Source organism: Hyperoodon ampullatus (genome assembly GCF_949752795.1).
Source record: "Hyperoodon ampullatus genome assembly, chromosome: 10".
In the NCBI taxonomy this organism is placed as follows: domain Eukaryota; kingdom Metazoa; phylum Chordata; class Mammalia; order Artiodactyla; family Ziphiidae; genus Hyperoodon; species Hyperoodon ampullatus.
This window is the reverse complement of record NC_136923.1, coordinates 8362744-8382385: the sequence shown is the minus strand read 5'-3', so window position 1 is coordinate 8382385 and position 19642 is coordinate 8362744. Positions and strand designations below refer to the sequence as shown.

At 48.1% G+C, this 19642-nt stretch overlaps 1 protein-coding gene across 3 annotated transcripts in view; it reads right to left on the bottom strand.

Annotated features, from left to right (window-relative positions):
• SRGAP3 (SLIT-ROBO Rho GTPase activating protein 3) overlaps positions 1-19642 on the bottom strand; it is a gene marked incomplete at both ends in the record, with an annotated part of 249914 nt that overhangs the window by 116241 nt on the left and 114031 nt on the right. For all 3 annotated transcript variants that reach the window (XM_079712501.1, XM_079712500.1, XM_079712502.1), the window contains one exon: positions 15119-15311. In XM_079712501.1, the coding sequence (XP_079568627.1) occupies positions 15119-15311 (193 nt within the window). The remainder of the gene's footprint in view (positions 1-15118; positions 15312-19642) is intronic.

The following is a 19642-nucleotide window of genomic DNA, read 5'->3' as shown; positions in this document are numbered from 1 at the left end:
GTGGGGCAGCTCATTTGTAGACTAAAAGACCGGGGTGAACAGGGCTGTCCACACCCAGGGTCAGGGTGGAGTTGACCGCTCTGTGGAGAGCTGCCATCTGTGGCCTTGGCCACAATGGTACCTGGCTCTCACCATGTCAGAAAGAAGAGGGAAGGCCACAGATGGGGCCCAGCATGGTGAGACAGAAAGACACAATGAAACAGAAAGACATCTGGACTCCGGGGGGAGGGGTACCCCTGAGTCCATACTGCCTGTGCGACTATATGCAGGTCTCTTAACCCCTGTGGCCTGACTACTTAGACCATATTGTCAACCTTGGTGTTAAACACCAGAAAACAGCTCCAGGGTCATTCAGCAGTTCCCCCACTCGATACATTCTTATTGCATATTTCACATGGACCAGTCCCCAGGGACATGACATGGAGCACAACAGACACAGCTCCTGCCTCCACGGAGCTTACAGTCCAGTGGGGGAGACGGAGCTTACAGTCCAGTGGGGGAGACACATAACCCTCAGAGAGTTCAGCACGTGTGGATGGAGTCGCAGCCACAGAAAGTGCTAGAGAAGAGAGCATCGTGCATGAGCACTCATATCGAGGGGAGCTGGCCGGATTTCTGGGGTCTCTGAAGTGTCCCTAAGGAAGGGGCCTTTCAGCTAGGCTCTAAAGGAAGAGATGGGGGAGGCAGGTAAAGGGGCCAGGAGAGTGGGCTTGGGGGTGAGGATTCCAGGCAGAGGGAACAGAATGGGCAAAGGCTCACTGCGGGGCAGGGAGCTCGGTGCATTTAAGGCACCGAATAAAGGCCAGTGTGGCTAGAGCCCGGGGAGCAAAGCAGAAGAGGGGCAGGTGCGGGGTCCCGAGGGCTCCGGCCAGCGCACTGATCACCATCCCACGGGCCACCTGGATTGTACCGGGACCGCGGGAAGAAGCATCCAGGCCCCGTATGGCAGAGCTGGACACCGGCCTTCTCTTTTCAGGGGGTTACTTGTCCCTTTTGAAAACAGGACCCCTTTGACCTGAGACCCAGCTCTCCATGCTAGCAGCCATTTTGCCTGCTGCAGCCACACTTCTGGAAGATGCCAAAATGAACCTGGGCAGGCGTTCTGTCCTCTAAGGCACATCTTGAGGGCTTTTCTCCTTTTCCAGTCTTGCATCCCTGTGTCCACACAGCAGGTGGGAGCTGCTGAGTTAAGGTATAATTGAGAACTTTCACATAGATGTGTCTGTATTTTACTTTTTACAGCCAGAAAATAGCAATGAAAATTTCTGGTGAGTCACAGCTTTCTTTCTTTGGCTAGGGGAGCTGGGTACGAGGATCCAAGCAACTGCAGCTAGAGGAGCGAGGCCTCGCCAAGCTGGTGAGTTGGGAAAATGAAATCAGCAGTGAGCCAGCTTCTCCCTTCTTCTTCTTCTGGCTGGGCACCGGAAAATTCCACTTAGCAAACAGAACCCATTTCCAGGCCTATTGAGCCCCATCCAAATGCAGATGAATGCAAATCCACTGCCCTGGGATGGTGGTCCCTCCGGGAGGGAGGGGAGCTCCTGCAGCTGACCCCGTCCCCAAGACGCCGAGTCCCTGCCTCTGGCTTCCCGCTCCCTTCCAAGACATTCCAGGGTCTTGCACTACGCTTGCTTGGGCAGCTGCCAGCAAAGCTCAGAAAAGCACTCCCTCAATTAGTTCTGGGGCCCAAAAAGTATGGTTAACCTCTTGCTACCTAAGTTGCCCCAATCAGGATTTGGAATTCATTGTCCTTGCTGGGAGCACGAATCATTAATTCTGAAAATATTAACTGGGTGCCATCTCTTGTGCCAGACAGCGCTAAGCAAAGTGAGTCATGCTCCCTGATTCATGGAGCTTACAGTCCAGTAGGGGCCTCAGATGACAATCAAATAAGCACATAAGTAGACAGGAAATGGCATCGGTGAGAAGAACTGTGAGAGAGAAATGCATGGTGCCTCCTGAGTCTATAACGGAGGGGGCCGGGGCGGTTTACCTCACCCAGGAGAGGTGGAGGTGGTCCTTCTTGTCACCGAGACATTAGCTGAGATGTTTCTCCTGGTTGAGGCCTTCCCTGCCCCCCAGCGGCTCCTCGATCTCTAGTACACCACCCCATTTTATCATTTTTACAGCACTACCACGCCTGATATCTGTCCTGTTCATTTACTTCTTGTTTCTGTCTTTGACCCCTTTCTAGCTTACATCTGTCCTCTTCACCACTGTTTCTCTGGTGTCAGGCAGGTCTGGGCACACAGTCGGCTGATAGATGAAAAGTGCCCAGAAGGGTGAGGTGGGACCAGAAAAATGCATAGGTTGTACAGTGGCCTAGGGATAAGGGAGTGCATCCCCAGCAGTTGGCGTGAAGGTTCTGCGCGCACGGGCGCCTTCCCGAGGGCAGAGCGGATGTACAAGGGGTGGAGACAAGGCCACAGAGGCAGCATAGACCAGGGCCTTGAGGGACAGGATGAGCATCTGGGCTGCACACTGCTGGACACCAGTCTTCAGTAACAGAGCACCACAGCTGGGTCACTTCAATAGCAGAAATGCATCGTCTCCCAGTTCTGGAGGCTGGAAGTCTGAGATCACGGTGTCAGCAGGGTTGGTTCCTTCTAAGGGCTGTGAGGGAGACTCTGTTCCGTGTCCCCCCCTCAGCTTCTGGCGGTATGCTGGCCATCTTTGGTATTCCAGCCATCTTTGGTGATCCGTGGCATGTAGACACATCACCCCAATCTCTGCGTTCATGTTCACGTGATGTTTTCCCTGGATGTGTGTCTATGTCCAAATTCCCCTTTTTTAATATTATAGGGACACCAGTCATGCTGGATTAGGGCCCACTCTAATGACCTCATCTTTACTTGATTACCTCTGTAAAGACCCTATTTCCAAACAAAGTCACACTCTGAGGTACTGGGGGTTTAGGACTTCAACGTGTGGATTTTTGGAGGACAAAATTCAACCCATAATAGGCTGCTACCCCAAGTGGATCAGGAGTCTGAGGAGAGTTTACATGGTCACTTGGGCATATTTCCTGTGGTCCATTAGAGGAGCAAATGGACCTACGACGCAGAGGATAAAGTCTAACCTCCTCCGCCAGCATTTAAAGCCCATGTAAGGCCCAATCTGCTGCCTGCCCAGCCCTCTCCCTCATCCCCCTTTCTGCTCCAGGCAGTGGGTGAAGCTCTGAGCCAGGAATGGGTTTCTTCATTTACCTATTTTTTGTCCCCCAAGGCTTCTGAGTCTATTGTACTGGGAGCTGGGGAGCGTGGCTCTGCTGCTAATTGGCTGTGTGTTCTTGGGCTTGCGGCTCGACCTCTCCGAGGCTTTACTGCCTCATCCATCAAATGGATGGGTGAGTGACGGAGGGGCCAGTGAGGGCCTTTCAGACCTCTGTGACAAGAGCAACCATATATTTCAAAACCAAATGTATACATGTGATCTGACAAAGGATTTTTTCCCCAATTCCCCAACTTATTTATTTGAAAAGCCTAACAAGAAGCACAAAAATGGAAACAGTGAATGGCTATTTTCTACCCTTTTATGTATCTAGCTTCAAAGACAAGAAAGTGAGGCTGCTGAAACCTGGGAAGGACTCTTCCTGGGTCACATGCATCTCCGCCTCGCATCTGTGCACTCACTCGCTCGGAATGCCTTCCCCTCTTCACTCCATGCAGCAAAATCTACTTCAAAGGCCTTTGCTCCAGGGATCATCTGAGGTCCACAGAATGTTCTGTCGGAACCACTCATTTCAATCTTCTCGTATAGTTACTTCCAGATGACATTTTTTATCTTCTCTCTTAACTCACTCGTCAGTTGCCCCCCACACATGTGGGCTTGTGTCATCACTTACTCTATAAGCCCCTTGAAGGCAGGAACCACCTCTCATATTTCCCTGTATCCCTCCAGAGCCCTTGGCAGACTCTAATTCATTCACTCATTCACTCACTCTTCTAATATCCTTTGAGTATCTGCCATGTGCTAATAGGCGCTGTCCAGTCCCAGGGGATTAAAAAGATGACTGGATGAGCCTTGAGAAGGCTCACAATCTAGCAGTTGAACTTAATGCAAACCAAGAATTCTTATGGCCATTGGTCAGAACACCTTTAGTTGAAGTGAAGGAAAAACTTACTTCAGACTGGCTTAAACAAAAACGGTAGTAATGGGAGGAAGAAAAATTTTAAGGATCAAAAATTTTAATCAAAAAAATGTAAAGGAATAGGTGGTTGTTGCCCTCGGGCATGGCTGCATCCAGGGGGCTCAAAGGATGTCAGCGGGACCTGGTCTCTGTCACTTGGCTCTGCTTTCCTCTCTCTGTGCTGGCTTCACTCTCAGGCAGGCCCTCTTCAAACCAAAAGTACCCTGACTGCTAGTAATCCCAGTAAAAAGAGAGCTTTTCCCCACCTGTTCCACCAAAAATCCTGGAATTGCAGGTCGCTAGATTAAAGCTCTGTGGCCAAGAGAATACAGTGCTGGTCACAGGCTCACCATTGTTCAGGGATGATTCCCCAGAGGAAAATCTAGGTCTTGTTATCAAAAGAAGAAGAAGGGAGGGATGCAGAGCAGGGGAGAGTAACAGACGTTTCCTATGTTATACTGGGTGAGGAACGGGATCTCAGAGGAGTGGGGGAGGGAGTGGCTCATTCTGCCTCAGGGTGGATGGGTAATCACAGAAACCTTTGCAGTGGGCTTGAAGTACACGTAAGAGTTTGCTGGATGGGAAACACAAAGACAGACTTATCCTGCAGGCAGACGACGGAAGGCTGAGTGTGAAGCTGTGAGGTTAGACAAGACATGGATGTTCCGGGGCTGGAAGAAGTTCTTTTGGGCTCGGGCAGCAGTGAAGCAGGGCGTGGTGAAAAGGTGGCAGGAAGGGAGGAGCCAGACCATGAAGGACTTCGAAGGTCAAGGTTGAATGAAGGTTTTGAATGGTCCAGTGATATGATCGCTGGGCGGGAAGGCCAGGTGGGAGGCAGAGCAGCTGTCCAGGGGAGGGGGGAGAATCTGGGGCTTTGCCTGGGAGTCACCTGGTGGCAAACAGTGGGCGTGAGGCTTCAGGGCAGGGCAGCCCCTTCATGAAGCTGAGATCTGCTGACTTAAAAGCTGCTGTTGGCTGACACCAGCCCTGAGACAGTCATTCCAAAGGGAAGAACTACATCCATTGGGTCACCTGCCCGAAGCAGGTTCTGCTTACCCATGCTGGGTGCTATGGAGTCACGGGCTGGGGTTCAAGTACCAGTTCTGCTCCACACCAGCTGGGTGAATTGGGAAGCTAGTCAAACCTTTTCTTTCTTTATCTGTAAAACAGGGTTGATAACGCCTACCTCACAGTGGTGCTTTAAGGATTAAATGATGTAATTCATAAGACACTCTCAGCATCAAACCCAGCGCCTGATAATAGTAATAATCATTATTACTGGCATCACTATTATTGCCACCAGCACCTCACTTGGCTACTGGGAAAATCCATTGACTGATGTATGTAACCATACAGCCCATGGTAGGTTTGCTATAAATGTTGGTTTTCCTCCTCCCATTACTACCTTCTCCCCCAGTAAACCCTTATGTGTACTTCAAGGCCCAGTGCCAGTGGTCCGGAGACGCCCCCTCCACCCTGAGGATTGGTCCTCACACCTCAAAGTGATGGCACACTGGGTCTGGTCCAGCAGCACTCCTGAGCTCCCTTTTGACTCGCTGAATGTATTCTTGGTACTGGAACAAAAATTTCTGCCTCATTAGGCAACGTCTGGCCAACCTCATCTTCTCTTTCCCTGTGAGAACCTTTGCCTTGGTTTATCCACCTGCAAAATGGGTGCATCACGTGGTACGTGCAGCACCCAGCAGAGGAAGGGCACTGACTCACAGTTCCTCCGGTCAGTTCTTTCACCAACCAGCGGGGATCCTAAGCCAGGCCCACCCTGGCTGGCCTTCAGGTTCTTTGCCTGTCAGATGGGGATGATGACACCTTCCCTGACTCCCCCAGCCCCACCAGGATTCTTGGGAGGATTTAAGCAGCTAAAGCCTGGGGAGGCACACTGCAAAGTGTAAGGTGCTGTATAATCTTGGAAGATCATTATTGTCCTCTTTGCCTAATGGAATGGAGTCAAAACTAACCCCCTGCATACCACTGCTTGTTAATTACAACAACATCTATTTTATCTTTATTACAACATCTATTTTCATTTTTAGAATAAAATTTAAATGATATGCACGTATCTATGTGTATCAAGCATATCCAAATATAAACAAATCACGTCCTGGTTAATATTAATACTTTGGAAGTTGCCGATTACAGTCTCTGAGGATTCCAGGAAACTGGGTGTAGGATCTGGAGAGGCCCCAGAAGGAAAAACTGGAAGGAGGATAAGGGGCTGTAGCCATTGCAAAGACCACTCAAGGGGCTGACCCTCCTGCCTTAAAATCCCTCCCAGCAACGAAAACAAAGGTGGGGGGTGAAGAAGGTGGAGATGAAAGAGATTCAGTTTCCAGGAGGAGCTGGCAGGGGCCCTCGGGGTATCTCACGTTGGCTTCAGGATTTCTGCCATCCCGCACACCACCATACTTCATACCTCCCTGTTGAGTGTCTCTTTTTACTTAAATGGATTTATTTACAAAAAGGACTTTCCCTAGTCTTAGTTAAAATAAAATTTTAAAAACCACCTTTACTTGCCCTAAATAGAAGGTTACTGGAAAAAAGTAAGTTCCAAACAGTATCATTGAATCCTAGGCAGATGCTAATACCCAAGATCTGCTGTCTGTTTGTTAAATGGAGGGTTAGAGAGGTGTTAGCAACACACTAGAACCAAACTATAACTGCAAAGACTGAAAGAGAACTGAAAAGATCAGTCACTATTTATGGCTCACGTGCTATCGAAGATCCCTCCCTCATTCTGAGGAACACTGATCCGGTCTGACAAGCCTTCACACTACAGAAATGTGCCCCTAAAACACCCGACTGTGTTGTGTACATACGTCCATGGATTGGGCACTCACACCTCCCAAGGCAGCCCTTTTCTTGCTGGACAGCTCTGGCTACTGGAACGTTCTCAAGGTTGAGTTAAAGTCTGCTTTTCTGAAAATGCTATCCTTGGACCTCACTTCTCTCCTTCAGCATCCCCACAAGTCTATTTCCTTCAAGTATTTGAAGAAAGTATTCAGTGGTATCTTGGTCTTTTCAGTTATTCATTCAAAAACTTTGATAGAGCTTCTACTGTATGTCAGAGAGAGAGGGGGACTAGAAATGGCCCCTTGCCTTCAAGCAGCTGGCAGACTGAGGTGGGAGAACCAGATATATGAACTGGATCATTCCTTGATAATCTGACCCGAGCCCCAGGAGAGCGACATACAGGTCACCATGGCAGGCCAGGGGAGGAGCAGTGACTGCGAACCTGGGACCTGCAGCAGGGACTTCGCAGAGTAGGTGAGCCCTGAGCTGGCCCTGGGGAGATGAGCATGAACTGACCAGCGGGAGAAGAAGGTGCCCTCTGATGCCCACACGAGGAGGACGTGGCCTGGACTGATGGCTGACTCTCAGGGAACACGAACCCAGCCCAGAGCGGTGAGGGGACACACCGAGAGGCATGCAGCTAGAAGAAATTCTGCACTTTGGAGCCAGTTAAACCAAGATTAGAATCCTAGATTATCATAGTAAATGAAGTAAGTCAGACAGAGAAAGACAAACATCATATGATATCACCCATATGTGGAATCTAATTTTTTAAAAAAAGATACAAATGAACTCTTTTACAAAACAGAAGCAGACTTACAGACATCAAAAACAAACTTATGGTTACCAAAGGGGAAACGTCGGGGGGAGGGTTATACCGGGAGCTTGGGATGAACACACACACACTACTATATATAAGATAGATAACCAACAAGGGCCTACTGTATAGCACGGGGAACTCTACCCAACATTCTGTGGCAACCTATATGAGATAATAATCTAAAAAAGAATGAATATATGCATAACTGAATCACTTTGCTGTACACCTGAAATTAACACAACATTGTAAATCAACTATACTCCAATAAAATTAAAATACTAAAAAAAAATCCTAGTTCTGCCACTTACCTGTTCTAGCTATGTCCCTCTGGACAAATTACTTAATTTCTCAAAACCTCAATGTTTTCAACTAGAAAGACAGAGATAGTACCTGCCTCAAAGGTCACAACATTTACCATGAAGGTTAAATGAGACGATCCATGTCAAACATCTATAGGGCACCGGGCATATGGTAATATGTATGTGGGGGAAATCTGAAAGATTAAACAACTTGCACAGCACAGACACAGAGCCACCAGGAAAGAGTCGGCTGGCAAGACCTGTCCTAGGAGAATACCAGCTCTGGACAGCATTACTAGAAAGCCATCACTGGTGTGATGGTAGCCATAGTAACAGCAGCAGCTATGAATGGAGATGTGATTCCCACCTGGAGGACCTCCCCCATTATCCCCACCTCGGTCTGAGCAAACCTTTTCATTCGGAATCCTTTGCACATTTTACTCACTACAAAAGTGCTTCTATCCTTAGGATTCACCTGGAAGGCTAAGTCTAAATTATAGCATCTTTTTAGGGAAATGCTACATCTGTGGAAACAAAAAGTCTGTGATGTTTTATCCCCCCAAAGAAGCATTTTCTTGGCAATCAACTTAGCTGCTCACTGAATCCTCCCTCTCAACTGCTCTGTGAAGCTAAGAGATGCTCCAAACCTCCTGTGCAGAGAATATTAAGCATTAATTCAGTGACTGGCCAAGCACCTCCCAGCTCTTTCCACACTCTGACTTTCCACAGTTTAAACATATTTGAATAGAATTCCCTGTTGCTTTTTTCACAGCTGTCCAAATAGCAGCAACCAACACTTAAACTTCTGGAGAGAGCATTTTTAGCAGGTATATCCCCGGAAGGTCAGGGGTATCAAAAATGGAGGGAGTCAGAATTCTAAGAAGGGGGCTGTGTCAACCCCACACTATTTGCATGCAGCGTGAACATTCCAGAGGGGAATCCAGAGTTTGTCTCAACAGAGCTTTTTACACCGGATCCCAAGGAGCGCTTGTATGGTAAAAAATTAATAAATATCCTGAGAGAGGGAGAATCCTGTGGTCAAACAGCCTTCAGAAAGAAGTCAGCAGGCTTATTTATTGTAAAACCTCTCAGAGCCTTTCATGGGGAATCTCTAAGGGGAGGCACAGAGTGGCAGTCTTTCCCACCTCTACTCATTCTCGCTCTCTTTGCCTCCTCCCGCACGCCCCACCACCAGCCTCCACAGCTGGACAGCTCAAGGTGTTGGAGTTTCAGAAAACACTTCTCTGGAGGAAGAAATCTTAGTTCCAGGAAACCTCTGGCTTCCTAGAACTACCCAATTTGTTTGCAGGACACCCCTCTACCCCCAGAGGCAGGTCTTAAGGTCCCTGTGTGCCGCCCTCCCCAGCACATTCCTGCTCAGGACAGGCTCCCAGCCTCAAAAAGGACAAGGCCAGCGCAGGTCGGGCCTGGCTGCAAAAGGGCAGTGGATTATGGATTTTATGCTGGGGGAGAGGAGGGGTCTGGAAAGCCAGCACAGCCTGAAAGTGAATTGTAAACAATTTATCACCTAGAAAGTCATCAGCCTGGGCAACTCTTCAGCAGTGAATGGCCATCAGAATCCCCTGGAGGACTTGTTAAAATACAAATTGCTGCCCACCGCCCCCCAACCAGAGTTTCTCATGCAGAGGGTCTGAGGGGAGGCCAGAGACTTTGCTCTTCTGACAAGTCCCCCCAGGATGGGGACGCTGAAGCTGCTGGTCAAGACCACACTCTAAACTAGAGCTTGACTTCTGCAGTCCCGATTCCCCAATGAAGGACTGCCCTCTCAGCATCCCTGTGCCTGTGCCAGGTACCACAACTGGTGGTACCTTTGCCTTCACCCAGATGGCCTCCTCAAGCTCCTACGGCAGCCACAAATGTCCCTTTCCCTGCCCCCAACCACCCCCAGCCCAAAGCCACGTTAATTACCACCTGACCTTCATTCATTCATTCAACAAACATTCAGTGAGGACCAACCATATGCCAAACCTGGTGCCAGATGCTAGGGACCCCAAGTCAACAGCCACCCCCTCTTCCATCTCAGAGCTGGCAGCCCAGTCGTCAAAAGAGGGGCAGACAAGGAAAAAAGGTGACTACAGCACAGGGTGGCAGCTCTTGCCTTAGGCCCTTCTCAAGTCCCTTCATCTCAAGTCAGAAACAGATTCTTCTCTTTTCCTCAATTCTGCCTCTGACAGATTTCCCAGCACCTGTCCACTCTCTGTCAGCTCTGCTATCACCCAGGCCCTCGTCATCCCTGCCTGGGGAGCTATACTCCCATCACCCTGCTAGTCTGCTCAGCTCCACTCTTGCCCCCTCCAATCCAGGGTGATCTTTCAAAACTGGAAATCAGATCATGCTACTCCTACTGAGGATGGCTACAGCTCTCCTCACCACCAGTTCCAGCCCCACTGGCCTCTCTTCCCCTCACACCGTCCCCACGGCTGCTCCCTCTCATCCCTCGGGTCTCTGCTTAAATGCCACTTCCTCCAGAAGCCTTCCCTGGCTGCCGTTTTAGCTCAGTGCGGAGGATTCACGAGGGCTGCAAATCCTTTGACAGTCCTCCAGTGAGAGGAAGGCTTTATTTTCCCTCCCTTGAGCTAGAGCTGAGACCACTCTGATCAAGAGAATCTCGGCAGGGGCTGGAGGTGGGGTCCAAGAAGACTGCGGATTGCCCCCCTGCCACCTCGGTGCCCTGAGCTCCCACGACTGAAGTGAGGCCCTGGCCCCATGTGGAGAGGGAGGCAGCCCAGCTGAGCCCAGCCTTACAGCTGTCTTCACCAAAGTGCCAGGGAACGTGGGGGAAGCTGTCTTAGACCCTCCAACCCAGACCCTAGCAATCATTCCATCCCAGCAATCATTGGATTCGTTTATTTGTTTTCTATGTTTGACTTGCATCTCTCTCCTCCACTAGATGGTAAATTCCACCACAGCAGGAACCAACTCTGTCTTGTTTGCCACTGTAAGCCAGGGCCGGGCACGTGGTAGGTGCTCGATAAATACCGACTGAATAAGCGAATCAACAAGTGCAGAATATTGTGGGCACACACAGGAAGGCACCAGGTCAGACTCAAGGAAGCTTTGCAGAGGAAGTGACATCTAAACGCTGAGGCCTAAAGAAAAAGAAGGTGGCAGGGTTCAAAGAACAGGGCCTCGGGGACTGGGTGCCTGCCCCAAGCACACCACCTATGGACATCCCCCACGCCACGTGCTCTCGAGAGAGAGAGAGAGAGAGAGAGAGAGAGAGGAGGGACAGTGTCTCACTAACCTGTGTGTCTTCATCATGAAGCACAGTCTAAGAAAATAAGAGGTCCTCAATATACACATTTCAAATATGATGGCCCACATGGCTTTTCGGAGAGAGAAGCCTGAGCTGGAAGCCAGGAGCCCTGGGTTTTCTCACTCAACAGCTCACGATGTGTCCTTTGTAAAATCCCACTCAGCTTGCCTGGCACTCAGTTGGCTTGAGATAAAACCACTGGCTCCCTCTCTGCATCCCTGGGTTATCAACAGGATTGTAAGAGAGCAAAGACGTCAGAGTGCTTTGAAAAAAGTGTTAAAATAGAAATATGTGATGGTAGAAAAGACACATGTGATGATGTTGTTCTCTGAATGTTCAACCTGCCCCAGGTAAACCGTCAGGGCCACCAGCTGAGCCTTTCTTTGAATCACATGCCACATGGAACTCAGTCTGGGTGAGTCTAGCCCAGACTCCTCCTGGGTACCTCCAGGGCAGCTGTAAATTTTTCAGCTGCCCAAGTGGAGAGGGAGCAGCTGGAGCTGTAGAGAGACGGAGCCCATGGAGCAAAAGGAGGAGCACTGGACTTGGAGTCAAGAGATGTGAGTTCCTGTTATGGACTGAATGTTTGTGTTGCCCCAGAAGCCATATGTTGACACCCTACTCCCAATGTGATGGTGTTGGGACATGGGGCCTTTGGCAGGAAATTAGGATTAGATAAGGGCAGAGGAAGGGAGCCCTCATGATGGGATTAGTGCCCTTGTAAGAGTCTCTAGAGCTTGCTTCCTCTCTCTGTTCCTCTCACTGTGTGAGGACACAAAGAGAATCAGGTGTCCGCAAGCCACAGGAGGGCGTTCACCAGAACCTCATCATGCCGTCACCCTGATCTCAGGCTTCCAGCCTCCAGAAGTGTGAGGAAAAACATGTCTGTTTATAAGCCACCCAGTCCATGGTACTTTGTTATAGCAGCCCAAGTGGACTAAGGCAGTGCCCATCCCAGTTTTGCCACTAATCTGCTGTGAGATCTTGGGCAAATTAATTCCCTCTCTGAACCAAATCTCTCAGCCATAGTGAACTTTATAGACCAAGTAAATCCCCTCCCTCCCTTTCTTCCTCCCTTCCTCCTGCTCACTCACGAAGGCCCCACCTCTGCCCCGAGGGGGCCCAGTGCAGTAGGAATAAAATGACCAGACCCACACCCTGAGAGGGTACCTGGCAGATAGGTGGACCCTCTTAATAAAGGATCTACAAGACAGCAGGACAAGGCTTCTCTGGACAGCCAGGACAGAGCACAGCACAGACCCTGTGCACTGAGCTCCAAAGAAGAGGCAGCCAGAGGTCAGGCTGGTTGGCCCTGGGGTCAAAGGGCAAGTCCAGGCATCCCCTGGAGACTCCTGCTTCCAAAAGCCATCGGGGGCAATGCCAAAGCATTAGCCTCATGCAGAGGGCCTGCAGCAGCTGCACTGGCCAGGGCCACACCCTAATTAGACTTTTTCAGAGTGTGTCCAGTGGCCTGCTTGGCCAGACTGCCAGCTGGGGCTCCTGTTCTGTCTGGTGGCCTCGGTTAATGAAGCCATGAGGGGCTGACTGAGCTTATTACAGGCAATGCAAGGGAACAGGGGATGCCCGCCCATGCTCCCCCAGTGCCCCGCCTCCCTCCTCTCCACCATGTTCACACCGAGAACGGGAAGGGAGCTGATTTCAAACCAAGGGGAAGGAGAGGGGCAGGAGCTGAGCTCCAGCCCGATCACACAGCCTGGATGGCTCCCATGACAGCCCAGCCAGAGACGTGGGTTTCTGCAGTGTGTCTGTGGTTTTAGGGGAGTGTTCAGAGTCCACGGCTATTCTCAGACCACACGCAGGCCCTTTCTTATCTCAGGCCAAGGAGGCAGAATGGGAGCAAAGGTTCAAACCTGTCACTTTCCAATAATTGGCCCACAGACATGTTTGTACAAGCCGCTCAGTCAGAGCTTCACTGTCCTCATCTCTAAGATGGGGTAGAAATACCCATCCAGCTCAAAGTAAGTACTCAGTTAATGTGCTCAATAAATCATCACTGTTGTTTTTATTATTAAAAGACAGGCAAGAAAAGGCACCAAAATGTGAGCTTCTGAGTGGTGGGACTGCAAGTGATTTTTTTTTCTTCTACTTTTCTACATTTTCTAAATTGTATACGATGAGTATTTTACTTTTATCATTTGAAAAAGCACACACTTTCTCCAAAAAATATATCAGAAAAACGAGATTATGTATGAAAGGGCCCAGATAGTGCCTGGGAGGAAGTTATTAATAGAAGCATCCTCTTGCAATGAAAGTTTGAATAGATGAGATTGGGTGGAAAAACATGCATGGTATTTGCAGAAGTGTAATACCTTTTTGCCCTTTAATAAAGCAATTTCTTCTCCCCAAATGTCAAGGGAAGAAGGCACAGAAGTGAGTGTTCAAATGCTGAGGCACCGATTTAGGGAGATGTTGAGGGGAGCTTAAAGGAACAGCACTCCCTGGCCGGAGCAGAATGCAAAAGACAGAGAAAGCAAGGTGGACACAGCTAAACCAAGTGTGGTCTATACACACAATGGAGTATCATTCAGCCTTAAAAAGGAAGGACATTCTGACACATGTGACAACATGGGTATACCTTGCGGACATTAGGCGAAGTGGAATAAGTCAGTCACAAAAGGACAAATACTGTGTGATTCCACTAATATGAGGTCCCTAGAGCAGTCAGACTCATAGCGATAGACAGTAGAATGGTGGGTGCCAGGGCGGGGGGGAGACGGAAATGGGGTATTATTCACAGGGTGCAGAGTTTCACACTTGTAAGATGAAGCAATGGTTCTGGGGGAGGATGGGGGTGATGGTTGCACAACAGTGTGAATGTACTTAATGCCACACCCCTGTACATTTTAAAATATTTAAGATGGTAAACTTTATGTTATGTGTATTTTACCACAATTTAAACCTACGTAGAGAGAAAAAAAGAGATCGAACCCAGGGGAAAGAAGAACGGGGCAGGCAGGATGAAACAAGTCTCTGGTCTCCTGGGGTTGACGGCCATTCACTGGAGAGATGACCCACAGGGGAGGGGGACCTCCAGGGAGTACGGCCGAGGGGGAGACAGGTGTAGGAGGACGCATCCCTGTGAGGTCGTGGCTCCTGCCCACACTTGGCGGCTGGCCCCGCGGGTTCTGAGCTAGGGGCATTTGCAGCTGGAGGACTCAGCCAGGGACGTGCCCAAGAGGACCAAGCCTCCCTCCCTCCTCGAAATCAGAGCTTGGGGTATGAGAAATTAGGCCCTGGAGGGTGTGTGTAGGTAAGTAAGCAACTAAGGCAGCAACTAAGCCTGGCACCATCCTCCAGGGGAGGAAGGAAGAGGAATGCTTTGAGCATCTGTTTCACAAGGAAGAAATTCTGAGGCCGTTGTGCTGAAGGAATGCAGACATAGGCTGGCTCACCCCCAGATAAAAGATAACTGGGTAGAGTCAGGATGTCCTGAAAGGAGGTGGGCTGTCACCTTGGCCCAAATGGAAGCCATCGCAGAGCCTGGTGCTTGGTGGGATAATCACAACAGAACAATTTATTGAGCACTTACTCTCTGTGACAAGCACTTCTCTTGGGTCCCTTGTGTATTCCCTTCAGCATCTTTATGGGTAGCAACTATTTCTAGCTCCACTTTAGGCTGAGGAAGACTGAGGCTTGGAGTTGGAAGTTACCTGCAGACCCCGGGCCTTAGAAGCACACCATTTGCCCCCAGTGAGTCCTTGCCTCATTTCTGCTTCAGCCCCGGCACTGCCTCCCGCCGCCCCAGACCCCTGGCCCCTTCTTACTTGAACTGGTGCTCCCGGGAGCTGCGGATCTTGGAGGAGAAGCGCTCAGCCAGTTTCTCCAGGCTGCGGGAGTACTCAAGCTCGATCTCGGCTTTCCGGCGGAAAAACTCCTGGAGGTCCTGGAGCAGCTGCAGCCTCGACTCAGACTGCTGCTCCAAGCACTTGAACTGCTCCACCAGCTGCGTGCGGATCTCTGCGGGAAGAGGCAGGATCAGGCTGTTAGGCGATCGTGGGGAGAGCAGAGGGACCCACCCAGTCGACCCAATGCCAGTGGCCCAGGCACTGCAATTCCAGCTGCCCCCTCCCTACCATCTGCCACCCAGAGCCTCTCCAGGCTTTGCCAGGATGATTTAGCAAATGCCAGTTTTTGCCATGGTGTAACCCAGTGTTTTCCAAAGTTGAATCATTGCACGTCACCACCACGATTTTTGCCATATCCACACACCACCAGCATTATTATTTCTTCCGTATGATCTAGTAAATTCGCTCATTTTTCTTACTGGAAAGAACTTACTTAAAACAAACAGTTTTATGTCATTACGACAAGTGTAAAACTAGAACGACTTGCCATCCTGATACATAGAAAATTTATTCAACAAAAACAGAAATTTTGTAAAATTCTCTCTAAAGACTACTGCTATCAAACGCCCTAAGCCTAAACTGCTTAATCTCCATCAACAAGAGGAATACGGGAGCGTGAGAGGAGTTAAAGACAGACTTTCTCCAGGTATAGTCAGGACTGAGCGAGGGCTGAGCGTTTCAGGGTTATTCACTCTTAGGTTTCAGGGTTATTTAAGGCCATGTCTGTGTTCTACTCTGAATCACCTTGAGTTCCATGCATCAACATCTCAGGTACCACCAGAGAATGTAGCCCAGGCTTCAGGAAATCCTGACAGAGCAAACCAGGTCTGTGCAACCAGGGCAAAAGTTCATAAGCAGGGGCTAGAGATAAAAATCACAGCCGGATCCCAGTGGTTTTGCCACTGCTGCCATCTCCATGCATTAAACCCTTCCCTGCCATCCCACGAGCTGCTCAAGAGATCAGTCTCCCCACACTATGCTCACACCAGCTCCCTGCTCAAAACTGCCCAAGGCCCCCCTCTCTGGCTGAGTATTAAGTCCAACTCATTAGCACAGAATTCAAGGCCACCCATCACCTGGCCCCAAACTTCACTTCTCTGGATTTACCCCCAGTGGACTCTCCAAGTAATCCAAACCAGTCCCTGAGATGTCCAATTCCTCCTGCAGAAATGGGCCTCCTGTCTGAAAAGGTGGCCAGCACCATCTTAGCATCCTTTGGAGAAATGGGCTTCAAAGGGGGCAGCCCTACTCTGGGGCACTTGAAGCCTTCCCAAGGGGTGGCAGGGGCAGGCAGGAAGTGTTACAAAGGAATCGGTCTGAGATCCTGTTTCCATTCCCCCTCTTTCCTCCTCTGCCTGAGAATGTGCCTCAGCATCTCTCCTTTCCCACCTCACTCTTTACAACCGTCCTCTCTCTTTGCAGAAGAAAGACCAACTTCTCCGTCGTCCAGAATCTGGCTATGGTGCAGTGCCCCAAAGTGTCAAGACAGACTTTGAAGATGACTTAGAATGTTGGTGCTAGCAAATCTTCTTTAACCTAGTTCATAAACCCTTGCTCCTCAAAGTGTGGTCCATGGACCAGCAGCATTAGCATCACCCATAGATTTATTAGAAACACAGAACCTCAGGTCCCAACCCAGACCTTCTGAATCACAATCTGCATTTTAACAAGATCCCTGGATGTTCCTTATGCACCTTAAAGCCATCAGCCATCTATCCATATCATTATGAGAAGTATTTCCCATACTATCTTACTTTTTATTTTTAGTAATTATTTATCAAATTATAAAACATTGATATTATTTTGATGAACTGTATGATAAATCAATCTGAAATAAAAATACTTAGGGTTTTATGGCCAAAGGAAGTTTTTTTAAAGGTCCATTTCAGTTTACATACATTTTTTGGGTAAAAAGAATAGAGCAATCAATAAAAAAGTTCAGGGACTTCCCTGGTGGTCCAGTGGTAAAGAATCTGCCTTACAATGCAGGGGACGCGGGTTCGATCCCTGGTCAGGGAATTAAGATCCCATATGTCGTGGGGCAACTAAGCCCGTGCGCCACAACTACTGAGCTCATGTGCCTCAAAGAGAGAGCCCACATGCTGCAACTAAGACCTGACACAGCCAAAAAATAAAATAAATAAATAAATATTAAGTAAAAAAATTAAAAAGTTCAAGCATAAAAATATATTACAATAAAATTCTGTGAAGGAAGTAGAAGGAAATTATGAGTTCAAGAAGGTAAAGATAGGAACAATGTAAATGTAAAATTTCTGCCTTGTATAGGTAATTTTTGATGAGTGGTGGTGGATACCAATGTATTGTGGTATTTATCTTACCACCTGGTAATTCCACTCATGGATCATGCCCCAAAGAAATCAGTGTTTATGTCTACCAAAAAATACTGAAAAATACTCATAGAAGATTTATAGCTAAATATTAGAAACAACCCAAAATGTCCATTAAGAGTAGATAAGATTTTTTTTTCAATAGGGCAATTTATTTCAAAATGCTTGTCACTCTTAAAATAGTAAAGTAAATTTATGCAAAGAGTAGGTAAGATTTTTTAACTGTGAGATATTCATTCAATGGAATACTATACGATAAGGAAAAAATGAACTACTGCTTGCTACCTGCTTAACTCTCCTTATGTTGATGGAAAGAAGGAAGAAAAAATGAGATCATGCAAGAATAGTTTATGGCGATAGAGGTCAGAGAAATGATCACCTTTGGGGGATACTGACTGAGAGGGGATGAAAGGGTACATTCTGGAATGCTGGAGATAGACGATCAAGGTTACACCTTGATCTGGGTGGTAGGCACACTGGTAAAAATGAACTGAGCTGCACACTTAAGATCTGGGCATTCTAATGTTTATAAGTGATACTTCAATAAAAAGGCAAACTAAAAATTGCTGTTATTTAGTTTCCATTTGATACATTTAAGAGAGTAGGGTAATTTTGCTCTAGGAGGTCGGTATTTACAACATGGCAGAAATGATAGCCTTTGTAACTATTTAAACTTCTAATGAAACATTTCAGATGTCAAGTTAAAATGTGTGGGGCAAAAGAGATTTTTTTCCCCCAAAAGTTCATTTAGAGGGTAGGCAAACAAAACAGTTTTAAAACCAGTGCTTTAGAGCCCAAGCTCTGCTGCTCCCAGGAAGTCCTGGACAGCTCAGCCCTCATGACCCTCCTATGAACTCCCTTGGTACTTGCAATTAGTCTCAGACCGCCTCATGCTTTTTTTTAATTCTTCATGTATGTCTGTCATATCGCCTTAGCTCTTCGAATGAAATTTAAGTTCTAACAGTGGATTCTCCCAGCACACATGGTATATCATTATCTGTATAGCAAATTACTATACCTTTACCAAGTGCTTTTACCCAAGGACATCAAATGCTGTGATTATGGGAATCTCACCCAACACACACACACACACACACACACACACACACACCACACAAGCACCATACACACACCACACCACATACACCAGACACACATACAACACACGCCACACACTCACACAAAATGCACACATCACACTCACATACCATGCACCTATTTACACACCACACATACCCACCACACATACACACACCATACACACACCACATACATATACCACACAAACTCACATACCACACATACACCACAACCACCACACACACACTACAAACACACCACATACCACACACACACCCCACATGTCCACATGCACACTCACACACATACACCACACACACTCACACACACCACACATACACTATTCCCACACCAGACATGGATATTATTATTATCCATTTTTACAGATGAAGAAAGCAAGGCTTCTGTGTGAACCAATCAGGAACTTGTCCAAGGTCACATTTTGTTCCATGAACTGTAACAATCTACACAGGCACTCCTTGACACAGCCTACTTGTTAAATTGGGTTGAGATGCCTTCACTCCCACAAGTGCAAACCCTGCCATATCAACACATAGTTACAAAAATGCTTTCTAAATAGTTTTTTAAAGATTTTTTTTGATGGGAACCATTTTTAAAGTCTTTACTGAATTTGTTACAATATTGCTTCTGTTTTTATGTTTTGGTTTTTTGGCCCGGAGGCATGTGGGATCTTAGCTCCCCAACCAGGGATTGAACCCACACCCACTGCATTGGAAGGCGAAGTCTTAACCACTGGACCACCAGAGAAGTCCCTAAATATTTTAAAAATTACTTGTAGACCATCCACTATTTAGGACTCATAATAACCTTAATAATTATTGTGAGCACTTACAGAGCACATCATGTGTTCCACGCCTGATGCTGAGTTCTCCGGATATTTATCTCACATAATCTGTATAGCACCCTCTCTAAGGTGGGTGCTACTAGTATTCCCCCACTTTTTCCCCATAGATGAGGAAGTGGAGGCTCAGAGGTAAGCAGCCTCTGGTCATAA